We start from the raw sequence: 19,061 nt of genomic DNA, 5'->3' as shown, positions 1-19,061 counted from the left end.
TCTATTGTTTCTTGTTCTATCCTCCGTCAATTTTTTTCTCCTTCCTCCTTGTAACCCTCTTTTAAGTACTTAAACTGCTAGCCTGTCCTCTTTCTTCTCTTTTCCAGACTAAACAAACCCAGTTCTTTGTTTTCCCTCACAGCTCATGTTCTCTGGACCATCTCCAAATTCTCCACATTTTTCTTGAAATGTGGTGCCCAGAACTGCACAAAATACTCCAGTTGAGGCCTAATCAGTGCTGACTAGAGGAGATAATTGAACCTTACCTGTTCTTTTGTATAAAAATGGTGCCTAATTGCCTAGGATACCATGAATATCTCCTTGTCCTAAGTAGTCAATTCCAATATCCTAAATTGGAGACAACAGGCTGTCTTGGAGCAAATGAATTTTCTCTGCAAGACACTAGTTTTATTTTCACCTGTTCCCTTTACATACCAAGCTGTGTTTGAAAATCTATTTATATTAAAGATATTGGCTATACCAATAGTTCTCAAGCAGGGGTACCCTGTGGAGTATGCACAAGTAGGGTGACTAAGTTCTGTCCTAGCCACCCCTGCACGTTTTTTGCCAACCCAGGCATTTACCCCACAGAAATTCCCAGGGAGGTGAGAGGAGAGTGGGTGAGGTGAGCCCTCAGGCCATTCCCTTTTTACTTTCAGAAAAAATGGCCACCCTGCCCCAAGATTTTCCAGGGTTACATCAACTTATGTAGCTATTGGCCAAGTTTTACATGAGGCTATGTAAGATGCACTAGCAAAGTCAATGCAAATTAATATTGCATATGATGACTTGGTTATACCTCTTGGTATACTGGACAATGAAATGTAAGTACAATATTTAGATTCCAATTGATTTATTTCATAATTATATGCTAAAAAGAAAGTAAGGAATTAGAGTGGTGACAATTGTATCTTAGTCTACGTGGGAGAAAACTTGGGGGCACACAAGGCAAATCAGATTCCTGACCGGTGTTATGATAGTTTGGGAAAACTTGGAGCCTTGAGGCTATCATGCTGGTATTTCATTGTTTCCCCCCTTCCCTCCCCCCATTTTATCTAAACACCCAGACAGACACATTCACTTTTGTAAAGGTCACCTAGTCAGGTTTGCAAATTAGTACACCTCAATTAAGCTGTAAGAATAAGCTAGCACAACAGCAACTGGAGTAATTTGTATCACATGCTACTGGAAAATTAGCCTTTCACCATCAATCCCAGCAGATCCAGGTGTGTGCCTGTGCCTAGAATCACAGAAGCGCTGACACTTTTAAAGAGCTTCTCCCTTTTAGCTTGGCGTGGAGGCCAGAAAGACGCATACTGCTCCATACATCTTGCAGGAGCACACACCCCAGGAAGGGCCTCCTGGCCAGAACAGATAACTAGAAACCTGCTGCGCTCACCAAGGAAGTGACCCATAAAAGTAACCAACTACCATGGTTTGGACTATAGTAGAACCTCAGGTTACCAGACTTGGGGAATGGAGGTTGTTCCTAAGGCTGAACAAAACATGGTTGTTTACAACTGAATATCGACTTAACACAGCTTTGAAATTTTACTGTGCTGCTTTTAACTGAAATGAAATAAGCACATAAAGTTTCCTTGCCTTGTCAAATCTTTGTTTAAACTGACCCAGTGCTGCTTTTTTGGCCTCTGCTGCTGCCTCATTGCGTACTTCCAGAGCCAAATGAGATGTGTGGTTGACTTCAGTTTGTAACTCTGAGGCTTTGCTGTAGGACCAAGAGTCTGGTCTGAGATCCCTGGGGGTGATGCAGGTAAAGCGTGCAGCTGGGGAAGGAAAAGCTTTCACTGCCACCATATTGAGGTTATTCATACCACCAGTGACTGATCTTGTTGGCTACTAGTTTTTTCGAGACATTGTAAGGTCATTGACTGTGTTCCTTTGTGTATGGTAGTGGGGAAAGCAATTTCTAGCAACAACAAACATTTTAGATCTCAAATATGTTGAAAATACAGGCAGAAAAACCTAGGTTAACCATTGGGCAAAACAGCAGTAAAGAACAGGGTTAATACAAGTCTCACAAAGGGGTGCATGAAAATTGCACTTCAAATAAATTACTGCATTTAATTTGAAGAGAAATTTAATTTGCTTCTGTAATTGAAACCCAGTGCACACAGATCGTGTCAGTGATCATTATAATTCTAGGGGTTTAGGCAAGATACTGCATTAGATTACAGACCAGTTTAATTCTAGAGTCAGTAAAATGTGACTAATCAGAATGTGGATTAACTGAGCATATGTTCAGCAGTACTGCACTTTTGAGAGACACTTCTTACTCTCCACTACACTAAGTTGCAGTACATCAGTGTCAGACAAAGATTACACTGGGGTTTTTTTTTTTACCATGTTCATACCCTCCGTGGTACAGCCCTGGGAGAATTCTGCCCATCTACTATGGCTCTAAATGCAACAACTGCAGAACTCTCCCAGAACTATTTTGCATTTTGTCTAATAGCTCCGTTTCTTTATTTTTCAGCTAACTACAGTTTGCACACTAGCTAATTTACACCTCAAAATGTAGTGGTAGGAGGTAAAGCCTATTGTTTAGTAGTAGAAATCCTCTAATTATCAGTGTAAAATAAGTTAGTGTGTACTGGACCATGGATGCCCTCCCTTTACCAAGTACTGTTTAGAGGACATTCCATAAGGCCCAAGCAATGGTGGCAAGAACAAGGCTGATTAAAGTGCTGTCTCTTGGTTAAGCTATCGAATCATACTTCGCTGGTTAATTCTAAGCACTTTTAGGACTAGGGACTTTGCAAGTGTGTCTTGGGCAAATTAGTCTGCATAATTCAGCAAGGTTAACTTGTAACTAAGTTTTATCAGTTCTACTAACTTTTCAGATTAAATGTCAAACTATCCTGCTGCCTTTCACTCTCTTTGAGACACAGCATGGGTGAGATTTACTGCCCCAGCTTCTGTTTTGTGAAAGAGACCCAATACTTCTCTTACCTTGTCTCTCTAGCATCCCGGGCTTAACATCCCAAACAATTAAAGGACTAGGCTTTCAAAAAGATTTGGCAACTGCCCTTTGCTCTTTCAGAGGTATGCACAAAATCACCCACAAAGCTTCCTTTCCCCATACACTTGTTAGTTTCTTTTATGTACTATGCTTCTGTTCCCATACAGATTATACTAAAGTTCTACCAGGCCCTCACCAGTAAGACACATGGCACAGTACGTTTTACTGCGTGCTGTAAAAACTCAAACCTCCTCTACATAAATAGCTGAACTAATATAGAAGAAAACAGAACTTTTGCTCCTTAGTTCCCTTTATTGAGCGTCAGATTCTTGATCTGCCCCGGAGAGTTGCATGAAAAGCTCTCCAAGCTCTGTTACTTCATCTTCAGCAGCGGGCACAGTCCTACTTTCTCTGTCTTCAATAAAATCCCAGAGCCGAACAGAATTGAAGAACTGTGAAAACAAAACAACATCTAAGCTCAAACCAACATCTCTTACTGCTGAGACTGCATTAACTGTCTGTAATTATATACTATACAGCCTTGACAGAAGTATTTAGGCCAGAAATATCTGTTTTTAAGAGTATATTAGAAATTTTTTATTTCACCTGTCAACTTCTTTTGTTTTACACTTCCCCTTTTCTTCTGGAGTTGAGACTCAAAGCTCAAATCACAAAAGGCACTCAGAGGTGGTGTGATTAGGGAGCAACACCAGCAGTGTTTTCCACACACAGTAGCCGCATCTACACGAGCCAGCTACTTTGAAGTAGCCGTGCCAACTTCGAAATAGCGCCCGCCACGTCTACACGTGGTGAGCGCTATTTCGAAGTTGAAATCGACGTAAGGCGGCAAGACGTCGAAGTCGCTATCCCCAACAGGAGATGGGAATAGCGCCCTACTTCAACGTTGAACGTCGAAGTAGGGCACGTGTAGATGATCCGCGTCCTGCAACATCGAAATAGCGGGGTCCGCCATGGCGGCCGTCAGCTGAGGGGTTGAGAGACACTCTCCAGCCCCTGTGGGGCTCTATGGTCACCGTGTGCAGCAGCCCTTAGCCCAGGGCTTCTGGCTGCTGCTGCGGCAGCTGGGGATCCATGCTGCATGCACAGGGTCTGCAACCAGTTGTCGGCTCTGTGGATCTTGTGCTGTTTAGTGCAAGTGTGTTTGGGAGGGGCCCTTTAAGGAAACGGCTTGCTGTTGCCCTGGAAGTGCTAGTCCGCCCTGTGACCCTGTCTGCAGCTGTTCCTGGCACCCTTATTTTGATGTGGGCCGCTTTGGTGTGTAGACGCTCCCCTGCAGCGCCTACTTCGATGTACTGCTGCCCAACGTCGACGGCACCAGCCCTGGAGGACGTGTAGACGCTATTCATCGAAATAGCTTATTTCGATTTTGCTACATTGAAATAAGCTATTTCGATGTAGCATACCCGGGTAGACGTAGCTAGTGTGTGTTTGTCAAGTTTTGTTAATCAGGCTAATTTCTACCACTGTGAAGTTATTTCAGAGAGCAGCTCCATCTCTTAACCTTAGGAGTCACCTGAGAGGGTTGCATGTATGTCCACACACAGCTAAAGTGAGGGAGGTCTGTTTTAATTATTCAGCTGGAACACAATCTTGAAGGCACAAGTTAACAGGCAGGAAGCCTGGACTGCCCCCTCCGAACATTTTCTACAACTCTCTTTTAAATATAGCCATGTGAGAATAACAGCTCAGAGTGCTTAATCCTGGCCCTCTTGACTCTCACATGCTGCAAGAGTTAAAACATGAAATTAAGATTGTTTTTGCAGCACGAAGAGGGAGCTGTTCCAACAATGGTTTTCCATGTGCTACTCTCACCACAGATAATAGGAGGTGTGGGCAACAGCTACAGGCTCAGTAATTTGCTAAAGATGAGGTTTTGACTATTATGGAAGAGACATTCCCCCGCTTACCTTAGACCTCTTGAAAAATGTTTAGTGTAAAGAAAATTTTGATTCATGGCTTTCAGACAAATTCACAATCAACGTCAAATTAGGCACCCAAAATTCAATTCAAGTCCATCAATTTTGAAAAACTGTTGCCCTAAGAGGTGTGTTTAGAGAAAACACATTTTCCTAAACTTGCCTGTGCCTAGAGATAGATCACGCTCTGCTATAAAGGGGCAGTGGGGCATTCAAGCAAATGACTGACTAAAATATCTGCTTACCCGCACAGTCCCCTCGGAGCTGAGTTGTTTTCGTGGCTTCTCAGGTTTGGCCAGTGTTCCATCAGGGTAAGCATGAAGGTAAAGGCATTTTCCTCCAAAGGGACAGGTTCCCTTTCCTTGTTCAAAGTACTTGCAGGCCTTTTTCCTAAAAGAGAGGAAAAATAGTTCCTTTAAATGATGGTAAAAATGAAAACCTTCTCGAGGATAGCAGAGTGAACCAAGAAACTTCTCCAGGCCATTTGCTCATCTGTCCATAGCTCCTACCACCACCTCTCAGAAAAGCGGGTGATAACTCACTGGATGACTCGTCCCTCAGTCAAGCAGGATTGGCTCAGTGGTTCCAGTACCAATGGATTTTCAAAAGCAAAGACATATGTTCCCCCTTGCAAGGAATGAAGCTGCTCTGCACTGATCTCAGTCCTGGCTGACCCTGCATTTAAACACACTAACACCACAAAGCAACAAAACTCGTTTTAGATGGAGACAAATCATGACACTGCAATGATCAGAGTATGATGCAGAAAGCTGAGTGGAACTGGAGAAGTCAATTTTACGCCTTCAAAACAACAATAAAAATAGTGGTTATCACATTCAGTGAGTACAATGCTTAGGGGAGAAAGGAATCCAAAGTACTATTTAACATTCAGGATAAAATAAAAAATTAAATTGACTGCTGAAGACAATCGTTGAGTGTTCTTACTTGTACACATTATGGGAAGAAGAGGCTCTCGGTTTATGAACTGAACCAATCCAGTCAGAAAATTTGAGAGAGAAAACATGCACTTTAATATTGCAGTCAGAATAGTCCATCTATATTTTAGTTACCTGAGATTCTCCTAGCTAGGTGGGGACAACATACCTGTTTTGCTGTATAAAAATTACATTTTCCAGTAACATGTAGACCAGACCAAGACAAAAAGCTACACTGATGAGTTTATCACATAATGCACTTTAATCAAATTAAAAAGCATATCTGAAGAGCCACACCTCATCTTAGAAATCCAAGTCTAATGGATTTTAAACTGAAGCTGTCTGTCAGTAACAGGAATATATTTCCCCACACCTCCAATAAATAAATAATGCATGTACACATGTGCAAATTTTACCTGTTTAATTAATTGCAGGATAAAGGACAAATGCATGTCTGAAAGCTTGTTTTTTCAAATGCCAATGGTTACATACAACTGGAGATCAGTCAACTTATTGCCAAACAGTTGTGCCATGCACCACCATACTTAAGAATATTTTGGAAAATACTACCGTTCACTTTTCTGCATTGAAAAACAACAAAGCAGCCTACAGTTAAACTACAAGGCAAAAGCCCAGAAGTACTGAGCTGGTTATTACCAGTCAGCAGCTTCAAGTTCCAGCTCCTATAGTTATTGTGAACAGAGACCCTGATGTGACTGATAAGCATGGGCTCTACATACAGAGAGAGAGAAAACAAACAATGTAAACAGCAAAAAGTTGGCACACTCTGTTCTGTAGAACTTTTGTTTGCTAAAGGTCACAGAATCATATAGCTGATATTTTATCAGTGCAATGCATTTAACTGAATACTAAATGATTTTTGACAAAACCATTGATCCACTGTTAGCTCGTAGACAAACTACTACTGTTCTTCATGAGCAAGTAGTACAGGAACCCTGGGACCTAACCAGTGCTGGGCAAGAGAATTTGCCAGACCACAGGACGTCAATATGACCACTATTAACATTACCTACACTTTCACTGCTCGCTGGGTTCTTAAGACATTTAGGGGTATATAACAGCTAAACAACAGCACAGAACACAGAGCCAGGACTGGTCGCTGAAAAACACACTTTATGGGACCACAGGAGTGGCAGCAGGTGGTGCTGCTTTTGAAATGTAAGTAAACCTGGGGTGGGAAGAGGGTTAAAGTCTGCAGGCAGTTTGGGGACTTGAGTGGGAGGGAAAGTTAAAACATAGTAGTGGGTTGGGTCCGGGTCTGTGGGGGGGTTACAGTTGTGACGGTTTTGGTCTGTGGGGCTGGCAGGGTCAGGCTGTGGCAGTTTTAGGTGTGTGGGGCTGGCAGTGGAGGTTAAGGTTGCAGCGGTTTGGGGTCTGTGGGGCCAGCAAGGGGGTTTAGGTTTCAGCGGGTTGGCGTCTATGGGGCCAGTGGGGTGGGAGGTCAGGCTGCAGCGGGTTGGAGCCTTAGGGAGGGGGTAAGGCTCATATTATCAGGGGGAGTTCACTCGTTCAGTGAACAAAAGGTCAGTATGGGTGTCCCTCATTTAAGTGAGTACTTGTAAATAAAGTACTCATTTAATGAGGGATGCTTATGTTATGATAGCTTATGTTTTACATTACTAAAAACTACCAATAAAAGGTTTTCCTGTGTATATTGATGCAGTTTTAAGCTTTTTAAAAGACATGCCTGAAAACATCTATACTGTCTGTAAGGGGCAACTCCCTGAAAAAAGATGACATGGGGGTCACATTCAAAATGCCAGTCCTAATCTAGGGAAAATTGCTATTGAAGTGATTTACAGCAGTAACTTCCAAATGTTCAAGAGCTTGTCTACATTGGCAAGTTTTGTCAAAGAAAAGTGTGTTTTGCTGATAAAAATTCATGAGCATTTTAACTAACCAAAAATTTCCAGTTCCACAAGGAAGATTTTTCTTTTCCCCACCCTGTACTGCTGACAAACATGGAGTGTAGACACCTCAAGGCATTTTGTTGCTTATTCTGGCCTCCAGGAAGTGGCCCACAATTCCCAAGAAGCTTCTCTAGTCAGCAGTTTGAACTCTGCTGCCCTGTACCCAGGGGACTAGCTACCCACTCCGCTCCCTTACAAACTCCATGACATTTAAATCCCTTTTCCTGCTGCCTGAGCAACTGCACCATTCCCCCTGCCCAGACATGCTGGCTCAGCATGCAGTGGTATCATGGCAGCTTCCCAGGTGCCCACACTTGCCATCACACCAAATGCTCCCTGCGTGGACTGCTCCAGAGCTGCTGGATCTGATCAGTGTATGGAGAGAGGAGTCTGTTCAATCCCAACTCTGAGACCCGAACAGGAAATATGACACACACATACACATTTCACAATCCTTGCATGAAAAGGGTTATGAGCAGGGCATGCTGCAGTGGTGAGAGATTAAAGAATTTAGACAAGCCTATCATAAGGCTCATGAAGCAAACTGATGCTCCTCTGCTTAACCTGTCATTTCTCTTAGTAAGCAGCTGGACACTATCCTGGGTGATGATCCCCCCCACACTACCAAGAGCCTCATGGATACTTAGGAAGGCAGAGAGGATCTAACCCAGGGAAGAAATTGTAGATGAAGTTGAGGTAGATGTGGACCAGGGGCTCCCCTGGGGGTCACCAAGTGCATCTGGTGACCAGGAACTGTTCTCCACTGCTGACATGCATAGCCTGGCAAATCAGCCACTTTCAGAGGACCCAAGAAGCAGCGTCTGAGACGCAGGGTAAGTGGTGGTGGCTTGTGGGGTGCTTTTCTGAGGGCAGGGAAAAGTGTGATGTTGGTTGTGTTTCTACGAGCCACACATGTCCCTGTGTAACTAATCTGTATGACCGAGCAGCATGTTGATGTTCACCATGATCTCAATGGAATCCTGTGGAGAGGCTATCAGTCCTTTTGGGGAGATATTTGTAAATTTTCTGCTTAAGACACCATGACAGTGCTGCTTTGTACCTCCCCTATTATAGGTCACTATCCCCCTTGTCCCCTGTTGTAGAACACTTATGCAGTCCACCTATGGAGCAGGGCAAAAACCACAGGCACAGAGAAGTTGTGCCTTGTTTCCTTGTTTACTCTGAGCAGGGAGATGTCTGCTACGGTATTACCCACCTGTGGAGAAGTGTGGCATAAAAAGAACTGTGTTTGTTCCTGCAAAGGGAATTTCTAGACCACACTACAATTTCTGTTATCTGTATGTACAGGTGCCACCACTTCCTTCCCCTCACTCACCCTGATAAAGGTGTTTGCCGAGATGTGCTCCTTGCAAGGGTCATCAGGCCAGTGAGTGAAAATGTTGGAAAAGAGGTTTGTAAAGTGAGATGTTACGCTACAGGATGTGATGTTAATTGATATTGAACACAGTGCACAAAAAGTTGTCAGAGACCTTGGTGGCCCCAGTGTGCTTCCTATAGATAAGGAAGCACCTTTGGAAAAATAAGGAGTATTTGCTTGTGAAGTGCTTTAAATCTGAGTGCAGATGTTGGGAACAGTGCTTGGAAAGGGAGCTGAGGAACCATGACAACCAGGCCTTTGCCAGGCAGGCCACAGAATTGGGGTCAGGCAGGAACAGACTGAGATCCTAAAGGGCTTGATGAAGCAGCACAATGAGCCAACACAGGTTAGGCACAAAATTTTGAACCTGCTGTGGGGGCTAGAAACCCCCTCGCCTCCCCACTCGTTTTCCTTCTCTGGAAGTTCAAATTTTCCATCCACTCCCCACCCCCAACTATGATTAAGGATGCCTGTAAGTACACACATGTGACTTTTAACCCTTTGCCAGCCCCTCCCTTACTAGCTAGAGGAAGGAGGAGGGATGCTTCATTGTGTTTCAGTGCACTGCTGTCCAATGAATAAAGTCAAACTTTTAGAACCATTCTAGGCTTTTATTGACTGTTTAACAATATCACATCTAATGGGTTGTCCAGAATGACATTGGGTCACTGAGGTATATCTTGAGTGAATACAACAGTTTTCTTCATGCTTATGTCATGGGAAAACAACTTGCAGTCTCTGGCTAGAGAATTCAGTGACTGCAGCATGTTTTCATTATGAGTGACAAGAAATGCATCATCAGCAAAGAAGAGTTCCCTGATGAGGACTTTCTTGACGTTAGTTTTGGCCTTGAATCTTGCCAGGTTGTAGAGAGCGCCATCTAATCTTGTGTGGAGAAATACATCATCACTGTGTGAGCTCTGAAATGCACAGTTCAGTAGAACTGAGAAGAATATGCCAAAGAGGGTAGGGGCAAGAATATACCCGTTGGACTCTGCTGTTCATTGCAAATGGATCCAATGTAGATCCATCATACTACACTCTTGCTTTCATGTTTTCATGAAAGGATGTTATGAGTTTGAGTAGGGTCGGTGGGCAGCCAATCTTGGTTAATACTCTGTATAGTCCTGATCTACTAACTGTGTCGAACGCCTTTAAGTCCACAAATGCAACGAATAATGGCTTTCCTTATTCTCTGCATTTCTTCTGTAGTTGAAGAGAGAAAAATCACGTCCATTGTTGACCTGCCAGCCCTGAAGCCGCATATCCGTGGATGAAGAATCGAACGTCAGAATCGGAAAGGTAGCTACTATTTTTGGCAGACTTACGAAACAAGCATGGAACAATCCTAAGCTGACATTAAAAACAAAGATACTAATCTACCAGGCACGTGTAGTGGGTATCCTGCTATATGGTTCTGAGGCCTGGACCACCTACTTGAACCAGGAGAAAAAAACTGAACAGCTTCCGTTTTCGCTGCCTCTGCAGAATTATGAATATCAACCAGTAAGATAGTTTCAAATGCAGATGTCCTGTCAAGATCTGGCATAGCCAGCCTCTTAGCCTTCTGCTGTGGAGGATCGCTACGATGCCTTGGTCACGTGAGAAGACTGGGTGATGAATGTCTTCCCAAACAAATCCTCTTCAGCAAACTGTCATGTGGGTTGAGAACAAGAGGAAGACCAAAGCTAAGATTCGAGGATACATGCAAAAATGCCATGAAAAAAAATACGTCAGTCTGAAGTCCTGAGAATCTACATCATCAGATTGAAATACCTGGTGACGATTGCTACGACCGGGCACATCATCCTTCAATAGTATATGTTAAAGCCACACAAAAGAACTTTGTCTTAGAAGGAAAAGCTCTCAGACTCAAGAATTGGGAAATAGACTGACGTGGTTACTGCAATCAACAGTGCAAGTCCAATACTGGATGCATAAGCCATGAGAGAAGCTGCAGACTCAAACACTGCCCATAGATCCTCATTGCCACTGCTAACCACCATCTCTTGAGACAGAAAGGGGCCATATAATAATGCCACAAATCAGTCACTGAGATTCCAGGTGAAAGCACTGAAGGCACATTCCCGATTATGGGGCGGGGAGGAAGGCACATTCCCCACATGGGGCGGGGAGGAAGAATGGAGGAGTGTGGAAGTAACTGTTAGAAGTTATTTCAGTGCCCCTCATTTTCAAAGTGCAGCCTCAAAGCCTCCCTGATGTTGACAGCAGCTTTCTGAACTCCTCTGAGCGCTCTGGTATTTATCTGCTCAAACTCTACAGCTAAGCACTGCTGCTCAGTGCTCCACCCGAGTAAACAATTCCCCCTTACTTTTATACAAACTATGCAAGGAACAACAATCTGCGATAACTATGGGAATATTGTCCTCAATATTGTCTACCTGCCCCAGAGACACCTCCATCTCACATTCAATCCCCCAAAGGAACATTTGACCACCATGTGGCACCATCTCACCCTGTTGTTGAAACACTCCTTACTGCTGTCCAGGTTCCCTGGGTATGGTTACATGAGAGACCAGAAGGATAATCTGGGTCTCCCAAAACCACTAGGAACATTTCTACATCTCCCACTGCAATTTTGTGGTCTGGACAGAAAGTCCCTACCTGCAGCTTTCTGTATAGGCCAATGTTCCTGATGCTGCATGTGTCATGCACCCTTCCACACCACCCCATCTTGAGGTCTGTGAAGTGCCCACAGTGATCCACAAGCACCTGCAGCACCATTGAGATGTAACCCTTCTTGTGGATGTATTCAGAGGCAAAGTGGGCTGGCACTAAAATTAGAATCTGTGCACCCTCTATTGCCCTGCCACAGTTAGGAAATCCCATGTCTGCAAAGCCAGCCGCTGTCATGCTCTTTCCCAGCATTACGATTCTCCACAGCAGAATGCAATTTATTTTGCAGCAGTACAGCTCCAACAGTAGACTTCCCTGCTCCAAACTGAGCAGCAACTGAGCAGTAGCAATCAGGAACCACCAACTTCCACAAAGCATTCTCTACCTAAAGGGCACCAGGGTGTCCTTGTGCTGCGGTTTCAGGGTCAGGTCAGCACACAGCTCAAGGAAGGATACTTTATGCACCCTAAAGTTCTGTAGTCATTGGTCTTCACCTGACACCTGCATAACACTGCAATCCCACCAATCAGTGCTGATTTCCCTAACCCTACCTCTACAGCTGCTCTGAGTGCCAAGTGCAATGACAGGTTGCTGCTGTCATACGCACACTGTCAAGTTCTGCTGAGTCTTCTGCCTGTGTCAGGAACATTAAGATAATCTCCACTGCCACGCAAGTAGTCCTCATGCTAGTTAATGGAGCATGCGAGAGAAGTGTACGATCCGTTCTTTGTTGCAGATGCCAGAGTGCACAGCTGAGAAAAGCAGTTGGAAAAAAAAGCACAAAAAGATGCAGGAAGCCCCCAGATAAAGCAGTGCCTGAGGAGGATGTTTTGCATGGTCCCTAGATGACCCGCACTCTGTTTCAAGATCCCACAACACTTAGTGACATTGCTCTCACTGTCAGAGGAGCTAGAGATGTGAACACAATCTGTCAGAGGGAATAAGTGTACACATGCTTTGGTGTTTATTGGGGTGTGGGGGGCAGAATTCTGCATGGTGAGTATTTTTTTTTTTAAAAGCAAAACTTGGTAGACATATCCTAAGAGAAGTACCCACTTAATGAGGTGTTCAAAATGCCTTATATATTTTGCTATGTGTTACGTTTCATCCACTCTTCTAATACTGAGCCTTTAAATTTTTGGAGAAGGGTGTGTGGGCGGGCAGGGGGGTGAAAACAAGCAGAGAAAACTGTTACTCAAAAGACAAAAATAGCAGGTCTGAAAATTTAAACTAATGGCAAACAAACAAACAAAAAAAATTAATCCACAGACACATGAAGGTATGTTCACTCAACCAATTAAAGACCTGGCAGTTGAGGTCACCCAAACTGCCTCATCTCTGGCACTCTCCTTCCCGAAAGCAGACACTATCCTAACCTCACACAATGCACATCAGCAGCAACTCCAAAATTGGAGAGGTGATCAAATGAATTGTTTTTCTTTAGGGAACTATTCACTACTGCAGTAGTGCCAATCTTCAAAGCCCCACACCAAATACTATTATTAAGAATATAGCTGCTAGAAAAAAAAAGATCTCTTTTAAAAATTGAGATTGTTCCCCAAATACAAAAGGTTCCACTGGAAATACAGTATGAGATTTGGCACAGTTACATAGGTACTGTTTCTTACCCTATAAACATTAAAGTGTTCTGCAAATGATTTCACCTTTTCCTTCCTTCTCACACCCCAAATACTTGGATAGAACAAGAATGTGAAGTCTTGTCTTCCCTGATTTGATGGTTAACTTTTCAGGATATAAATTGGGAGCCTCAACCTTAATTGCAGGGGCAGTGTTGAATCTTTTCCCTAATTTTCACTAGGCATAGCTCTAACCTAAAGTGTTTTAAACTTTAGAAATCCCTTCCCCACCCAGCATCCAGTCTCTTGGGGGCATCAACTTTTCATTGTCTGTGCAAAGCAAGGCCCTACATTTCAAACGATAGCATTTCTGGAAAGGATGACAATTAATGGTTTCTCTAAAGACATATGAGCAAGCCACATGTTGATAGAGTCTTTGCAAATTCTATCAAACACTACATAGTTATCACTTGTTTGAAATCCTTGAAATTTGAAGAATTACCTGGAATTGGGATAAACTTTTCAAAGTTGCTTAAATCCATTTTATTTTAATTAGAAAAACTTGCAAAGTTACTTTTAAAATTTTTATACTGGGTGACAATAGAAAGCTAGATAGTTAAAAACTTAAGGCCCAAGTCCACAAACTTGGCATGATGCTTACAAACTGAAAAATTCACTGTTTAGGCTTAAGTTTCCCCATTATTCTTCTTCAAGTGCTTGCTCATATTTATTCAAGTGAGATGTATGCACTCTGGGTGCACCATTGTCAGATAGCTGCTACCCACTGGGTTGGCTGAAGGGGCATCAGTGCAGAGCTCTATATGTGATCCTGCTGAACTGACTGCCCACAGTTCCTTCTTAACCACTCCTGTGGGCTGTTGGAACCATGGCCGAGTACTTGTTGCTACACCGCATCTTCCTAGGTCATTCTTGTGTAAACAGTTGTAAATAGTTCTTTAACATAGCCATTGTTTTCTGGTTAGTTAATGTTAGGTAATCACTGAATAGAGAAGGGTCTCTCTTCTCTTCCCATGTTCCCTCCTGGAGCTTGGGGCCTGAAAAAGTTCCAGGGCTTCGAGCAGTACAGCTCCTGCTTGAAGTCTATGCGGACAAGCAAACCCTGCATGACTCCTGTCACTGTTTGGGGGAAACTCATCAGGCTGATAAGTGCCAAACCTGCAGGGCTCTCAAGCCCTTGACTCGTAAGGAGCGTGAATTTTGGCTCCATCCCCTCCTCATGGAATTGGTACTTCAACCTCTTCAGAGCACAGTGCACAGCCTTCTACTCCAGGCCCAGCACAGAAGAAAGACTCATCTTGACACCGGCATTCCCCGAAGCCTCCAGCACAGCACCACTCTCACTCTCCAGTGCATGCCTCCAAGATGCCTAAGTCATTGGCACCATCAAACTCAAAGCCTCGGCATCACACGTACAAAGCCTGATCCTCCTTGACTCACCCAAAGTAGAACCGGTGCCAACTGGTCCTCCATCAATGCCTGACATGTACCAGACAGTGTGGGGACTTATTGAGATGATGCAGTCCCTGGCATAAACTGAGGACTCTGCCCCTCTGCATAGCTCCAGGGGCAACGTCTGTGTTCCAGAGCAAGAGCCTGGCCGCTCAGAGTCCAGCCTTGGCCATCCACAGAATCACTGGTCTGACTCACAGCACCAATCATACTCATTCCAATGATCTCCATCCTGCTCCACATATGGCCACTCCCGTTCAAGGGTATCCCTGGTGTGCGGCTTCAATTCCAGCTCTTCAATATGCTCTACCCACTGCCACAACACTCACCACCGTGTCCATCTCAATTCTGTTCCAGTTCAAGTTCTTCCAACTGTTTTCTGAGTCCTGGGGACCAACTGCCTTGGCCACATGCAGTGACAGGCACAGGCACACCTGGGCTCCTTTCCTGCTGTGTGAGTGGAACCTGCTCTCCATACCAGTCCAGCTCTTGGTGCCCATCTTCCATGGCACACCAGCCCTCACACTCAACAGGAATCACAATCCATGTGTGAGACCTGCTCTTAGCACCGGTTCTTATCAGCAGGCCAGTCTCGTTCTTGATGCCAGTCTCCATCTCAGCATTGGTCTCTATCTTGGCACCAATCCAGCTCGTGGCACTGGTCCTGGTCTCCTTGCCAGTCTCGATCGCCCCAACAATCCTGTCAGCACTCAGTCCCAATTTGACATGGCTCGCCACTCCCTGACAGCAGCTGCAGCCTGCTCAGCCTCAACCATCTCCCTTTGAGGGACTTCAGTCCTATCCTACCACTCCATCCCAGTGGCACCCTGCCTGCACAGAGCCATGGGAGCACCGCAGTGGCCTCCATCCCTGTGGCAGTTCTGGACACCTTAGGTGTACTATCACACACCAGGCACCATGCCCCCTCCTCAGCCACCCCACTGGCTCTTGAGGCTACAATTAGCCATCTTCCTTTAGATCCTCAACCTTCCATTCCTCTGGAGGAAGTGCCTCATACTCCACTAACAGAACAGCCTGAGGTTTCAGTGCAGACAGTGACCTCATTGGCCTCCTCCAGCACCTCTCCACAAGAGGCAGTGGCAGGTACCTCCATTTCAAGTGCTCTACCCATGGATTTCTGGGCACTCCAGGAGCTTCTTCATCGGGTTCCTAGCAGCCTCAACCTTTCCATGGAGGAGGTCACTGAGTTGAATGACTCCATGGTAGACATCCTGACATCAGAGGGTTGCTCGCATGTGGCCCTTTCATTTAACAAGACCATTTTGTCCTTTACCACCACCACCACAATCTGGTAAACCTCTGCCTCCATTCCTCCCACTTCATGAAGGGTGAAACACGAATATTTTGCGCTAGTCAAGGGGTCTGAATACCTGTGTGCTCACTCTGCCTCTTGATCTTTGGTGGCACATGCAGTTAATGAAAAGGAACATCAGCATCAAAAGGCTCTAGCCCCAAAATGCAAGGATGCTAAGCACCTGGATTTATTTGGGAGAAAGGTATACTCCACAGGGGGCCTGTTGCTCAGGGTGGCTAACCAGTTGGTTATCCTGAGCCATTACAACTGACTTGTGAGCCTCTCTCCTTAAATTAAGGACTTGCTGCCCAAGGACTTGCAGGAGGAATTCTAAACCATCACACAAGAAGGTAAAACAGTGTTCTGTACCTGTCATCAGGCTTCCTTAGACTTGGAGGATGCATCTGTCAGAGCTATTGCTTCAGGCATTGCCATGAATCAAGTGGCCTAGTTACAGCCACAAGGTCTCTCACCAGAGGTCCCACAAATTATCCTAGATGTCCCTTTCAATGGGGCAGGGATGTTTGCAGACCAAACCAACCGCCGCCTGCATAGCCTCAAGGACTCCAAACATACGAAGTCCTTGGGCATGTACGCACTTTCTATACAGTGAAAGCTGTTTAAGCCGCATCCCCAAACAAAGTATTTCCAAACTTGTGGGTGCTCAGACCACTCCTGCTGTAAGCCATTCTTGTCTGCAGTCTGAGGCCAAACAGAATCAGCCAAGCCCTCCTCTGGGGCTAAGCACTTGTTTTGATGGTGTGCTAGGGACTGGAGTATTAGTGCCACTGGATCCTTCCCTGCAACTCCTCAAGAGGATCTACCCACTAATCCACAACGTATCATGGGAGTAATCAGGTCACTAATACTTAAGAAGTTACCAATGTTGAAATGAAAAAATCATCCTTGTCATATGGAGAATGTAGATTGCTCTTAGGAAGAACAAGATGGAGAAAAAATTAAAAATAGGCCTTTTTTGCACGGTAAACTCTGGAAAAAGACTGCACGAAAGACTAACATCTAAATCAAATATAACAACCAAGCTTACCCTTCCATTTGTTTTGCACCATCATTAAAAATTACATGCTCAAAAGTCTATAGAGACCTCTGCTGGAAGTAATGTGCAGTTTTCATAATAGCTTAACTCTGCTTATGTCTACAGTGAAAAACCACCCAAAAATCAGGAGAACACCATATCAGCAAAGACAAGTATTTTGCCATAAAAACAAGACATGTAACAAGGATGAAATGCAATGAGGTAAGGAAAGCAGCTAGAAAGGATAAGGAGAAATGGTTAGAGGAGCAATGTGAAGATATTGAGAGGTATTACAGCGAATGTAAGACCAGGGAGGTGTATAAGACAATTAGGAATATTAATAGGAAATAGCAACCAAAGTAGATGGCGATCAAAGATGAGAACGAAGAAGTGCTCATGAACATGGAGAAGATTGTGCAGTGATGGACAAGATATTGCACCGACCTATACAAAGCACACTTGGACCCGAGTGTCTGACAGAGACTGATTGAAGAACTGAAAGAAATCTCTCCACCGAGCATCGAGAGTGAGACTGATATTCGAAGGAGGAAGTAGAAAAAGCAGTGAAGCAACTAAAGAACAACAAGAGCCCTGGAAATGATAAGATCATGGGACAGATGATCAAATACGGTGGAGAAAGCATGATTCAGGAAATACACTGACTATGTAATATAGCACGGAAAGAAAGGAAGGCGCAGAAGGAATGGACAAGATCTGTGCTAGTGACAATACCCAAGAAAGGAAGTACACTGGAGTGCAAGAACTACAGAACAATTGGCCTAATGAGTCATCTAGGCAAGGTGCTGATGATGATACTGACGGAGAGATTAAGATCGCAGATAGAAGAACGTATAGCAGACGAGCAAGCAGGGTTCAGAAAAGATAGAAGTACCATACAGCAGATATTAGCACTGAGACTGATAGCGGACAAAGCTCAATGAAAGAACAAGAACATATACGCTTGCTTCTTCCAATTTCAAAAGGCATTTGACGGTATAGATCAGAAAGTGACTTGGGCGGTGTTGGAGTCATACGGAGTGGATAGCAGACTGATACAGTTGTTGAAAGATATCAATGACAATGCAGAGGCAGTGGTGAGAACATGCAGGGAGTTGGGAAGTGGGTTTAAACCAAGTAGAGGTACGAGACAAGGAGATCAATATCTACACATATCTTCATCGCACATTTGTAGAGACTGATGGACAAGATCAAGGAAGAGGTAGAAGGAGTATCTGTGCATGGGAAAAGAATTTAAACATCAGCAAAAGGGATCTAACTGTAGTTTTGTGAAATAAACTAAAAATACCCTCAGCCGTCAGTTTTGAAAAATAAAGTTCATAGAATCACAGGGCTGGAAGGGTCCTTTGAGGGCTGGAGATTCCACCACCTCTGTAGATAAAGCATTGCAGTGCTTCACCACCCGCCTGGTGAAGTAGTTTTTATTAATATCCAACCTACTCCTCTCCTTCTGTAACTTCATACCATTACTCCTTCCTCTGCCAGCTGTTATCACTGAGAACAGTTTCTCTCCATCCTCTCTAAAGCACCCCTTCAGGAAGTTGAAGGCTGCTATTAAATCACCCTCAGTCTTCTCTTCTGCAAACTAAATAAGCCCAAATCCATCAGCCTCTCCTCAGAGATCATATGCTCAAGCCCCCTAATCATTTTTTTTGCCCTCCGCTGGACCCGTTCCAGCACATCCACATCCTTTTTATAGTGGGGGGCCCCCAAAACTGGACTCAATACTCCAGATGTGACCTCACCAGTGCCAAACAGAGGGGAACACCACCTTCTCTGGATCTGCTTGAAATGCTCCTCCTAATGCAGCCCAATATGGTGTTGGCCTTGGCTACAAGGGACACTGG

At 44.4% G+C, this 19,061-nt stretch overlaps 1 protein-coding gene across 2 annotated transcripts in view; it reads right to left on the bottom strand.

Annotated features, from left to right (window-relative positions):
* Positions 1–688: 688 nt before the first annotated feature.
* The window catches only part of MKRN2 (makorin ring finger protein 2), a 34,495-nt gene continuing 16,122 nt past the window's right edge, over positions 689–19,061 (bottom strand). Inside the window, exons 7-8 of one of the 2 annotated variants that reach the window (XM_075004872.1) lie at positions 5,163–5,307; positions 689–3,432 (exon numbers count right to left, since the gene is read on the bottom strand). In XM_075004872.1, the coding sequence (XP_074860973.1) occupies positions 3,292–3,432; positions 5,163–5,307 (286 nt within the window). In that variant the 3' untranslated portion in view covers positions 689–3,291. The remainder of the gene's footprint in view (positions 3,433–5,162; positions 5,308–19,061) is intronic. The other variant, XM_075004871.1, reaches the window with a different exon arrangement.

The sequence above is a fragment of the Carettochelys insculpta genome, chromosome 11 (assembly GCF_033958435.1).
Source record: "Carettochelys insculpta isolate YL-2023 chromosome 11, ASM3395843v1, whole genome shotgun sequence".
Classification (NCBI taxonomy): Eukaryota; Metazoa; Chordata; order Testudines; family Carettochelyidae; genus Carettochelys; species Carettochelys insculpta.
The sequence above is the reverse complement of the archived record's forward strand: the minus strand, read 5'-3'. Positions and strand labels throughout refer to the sequence as shown.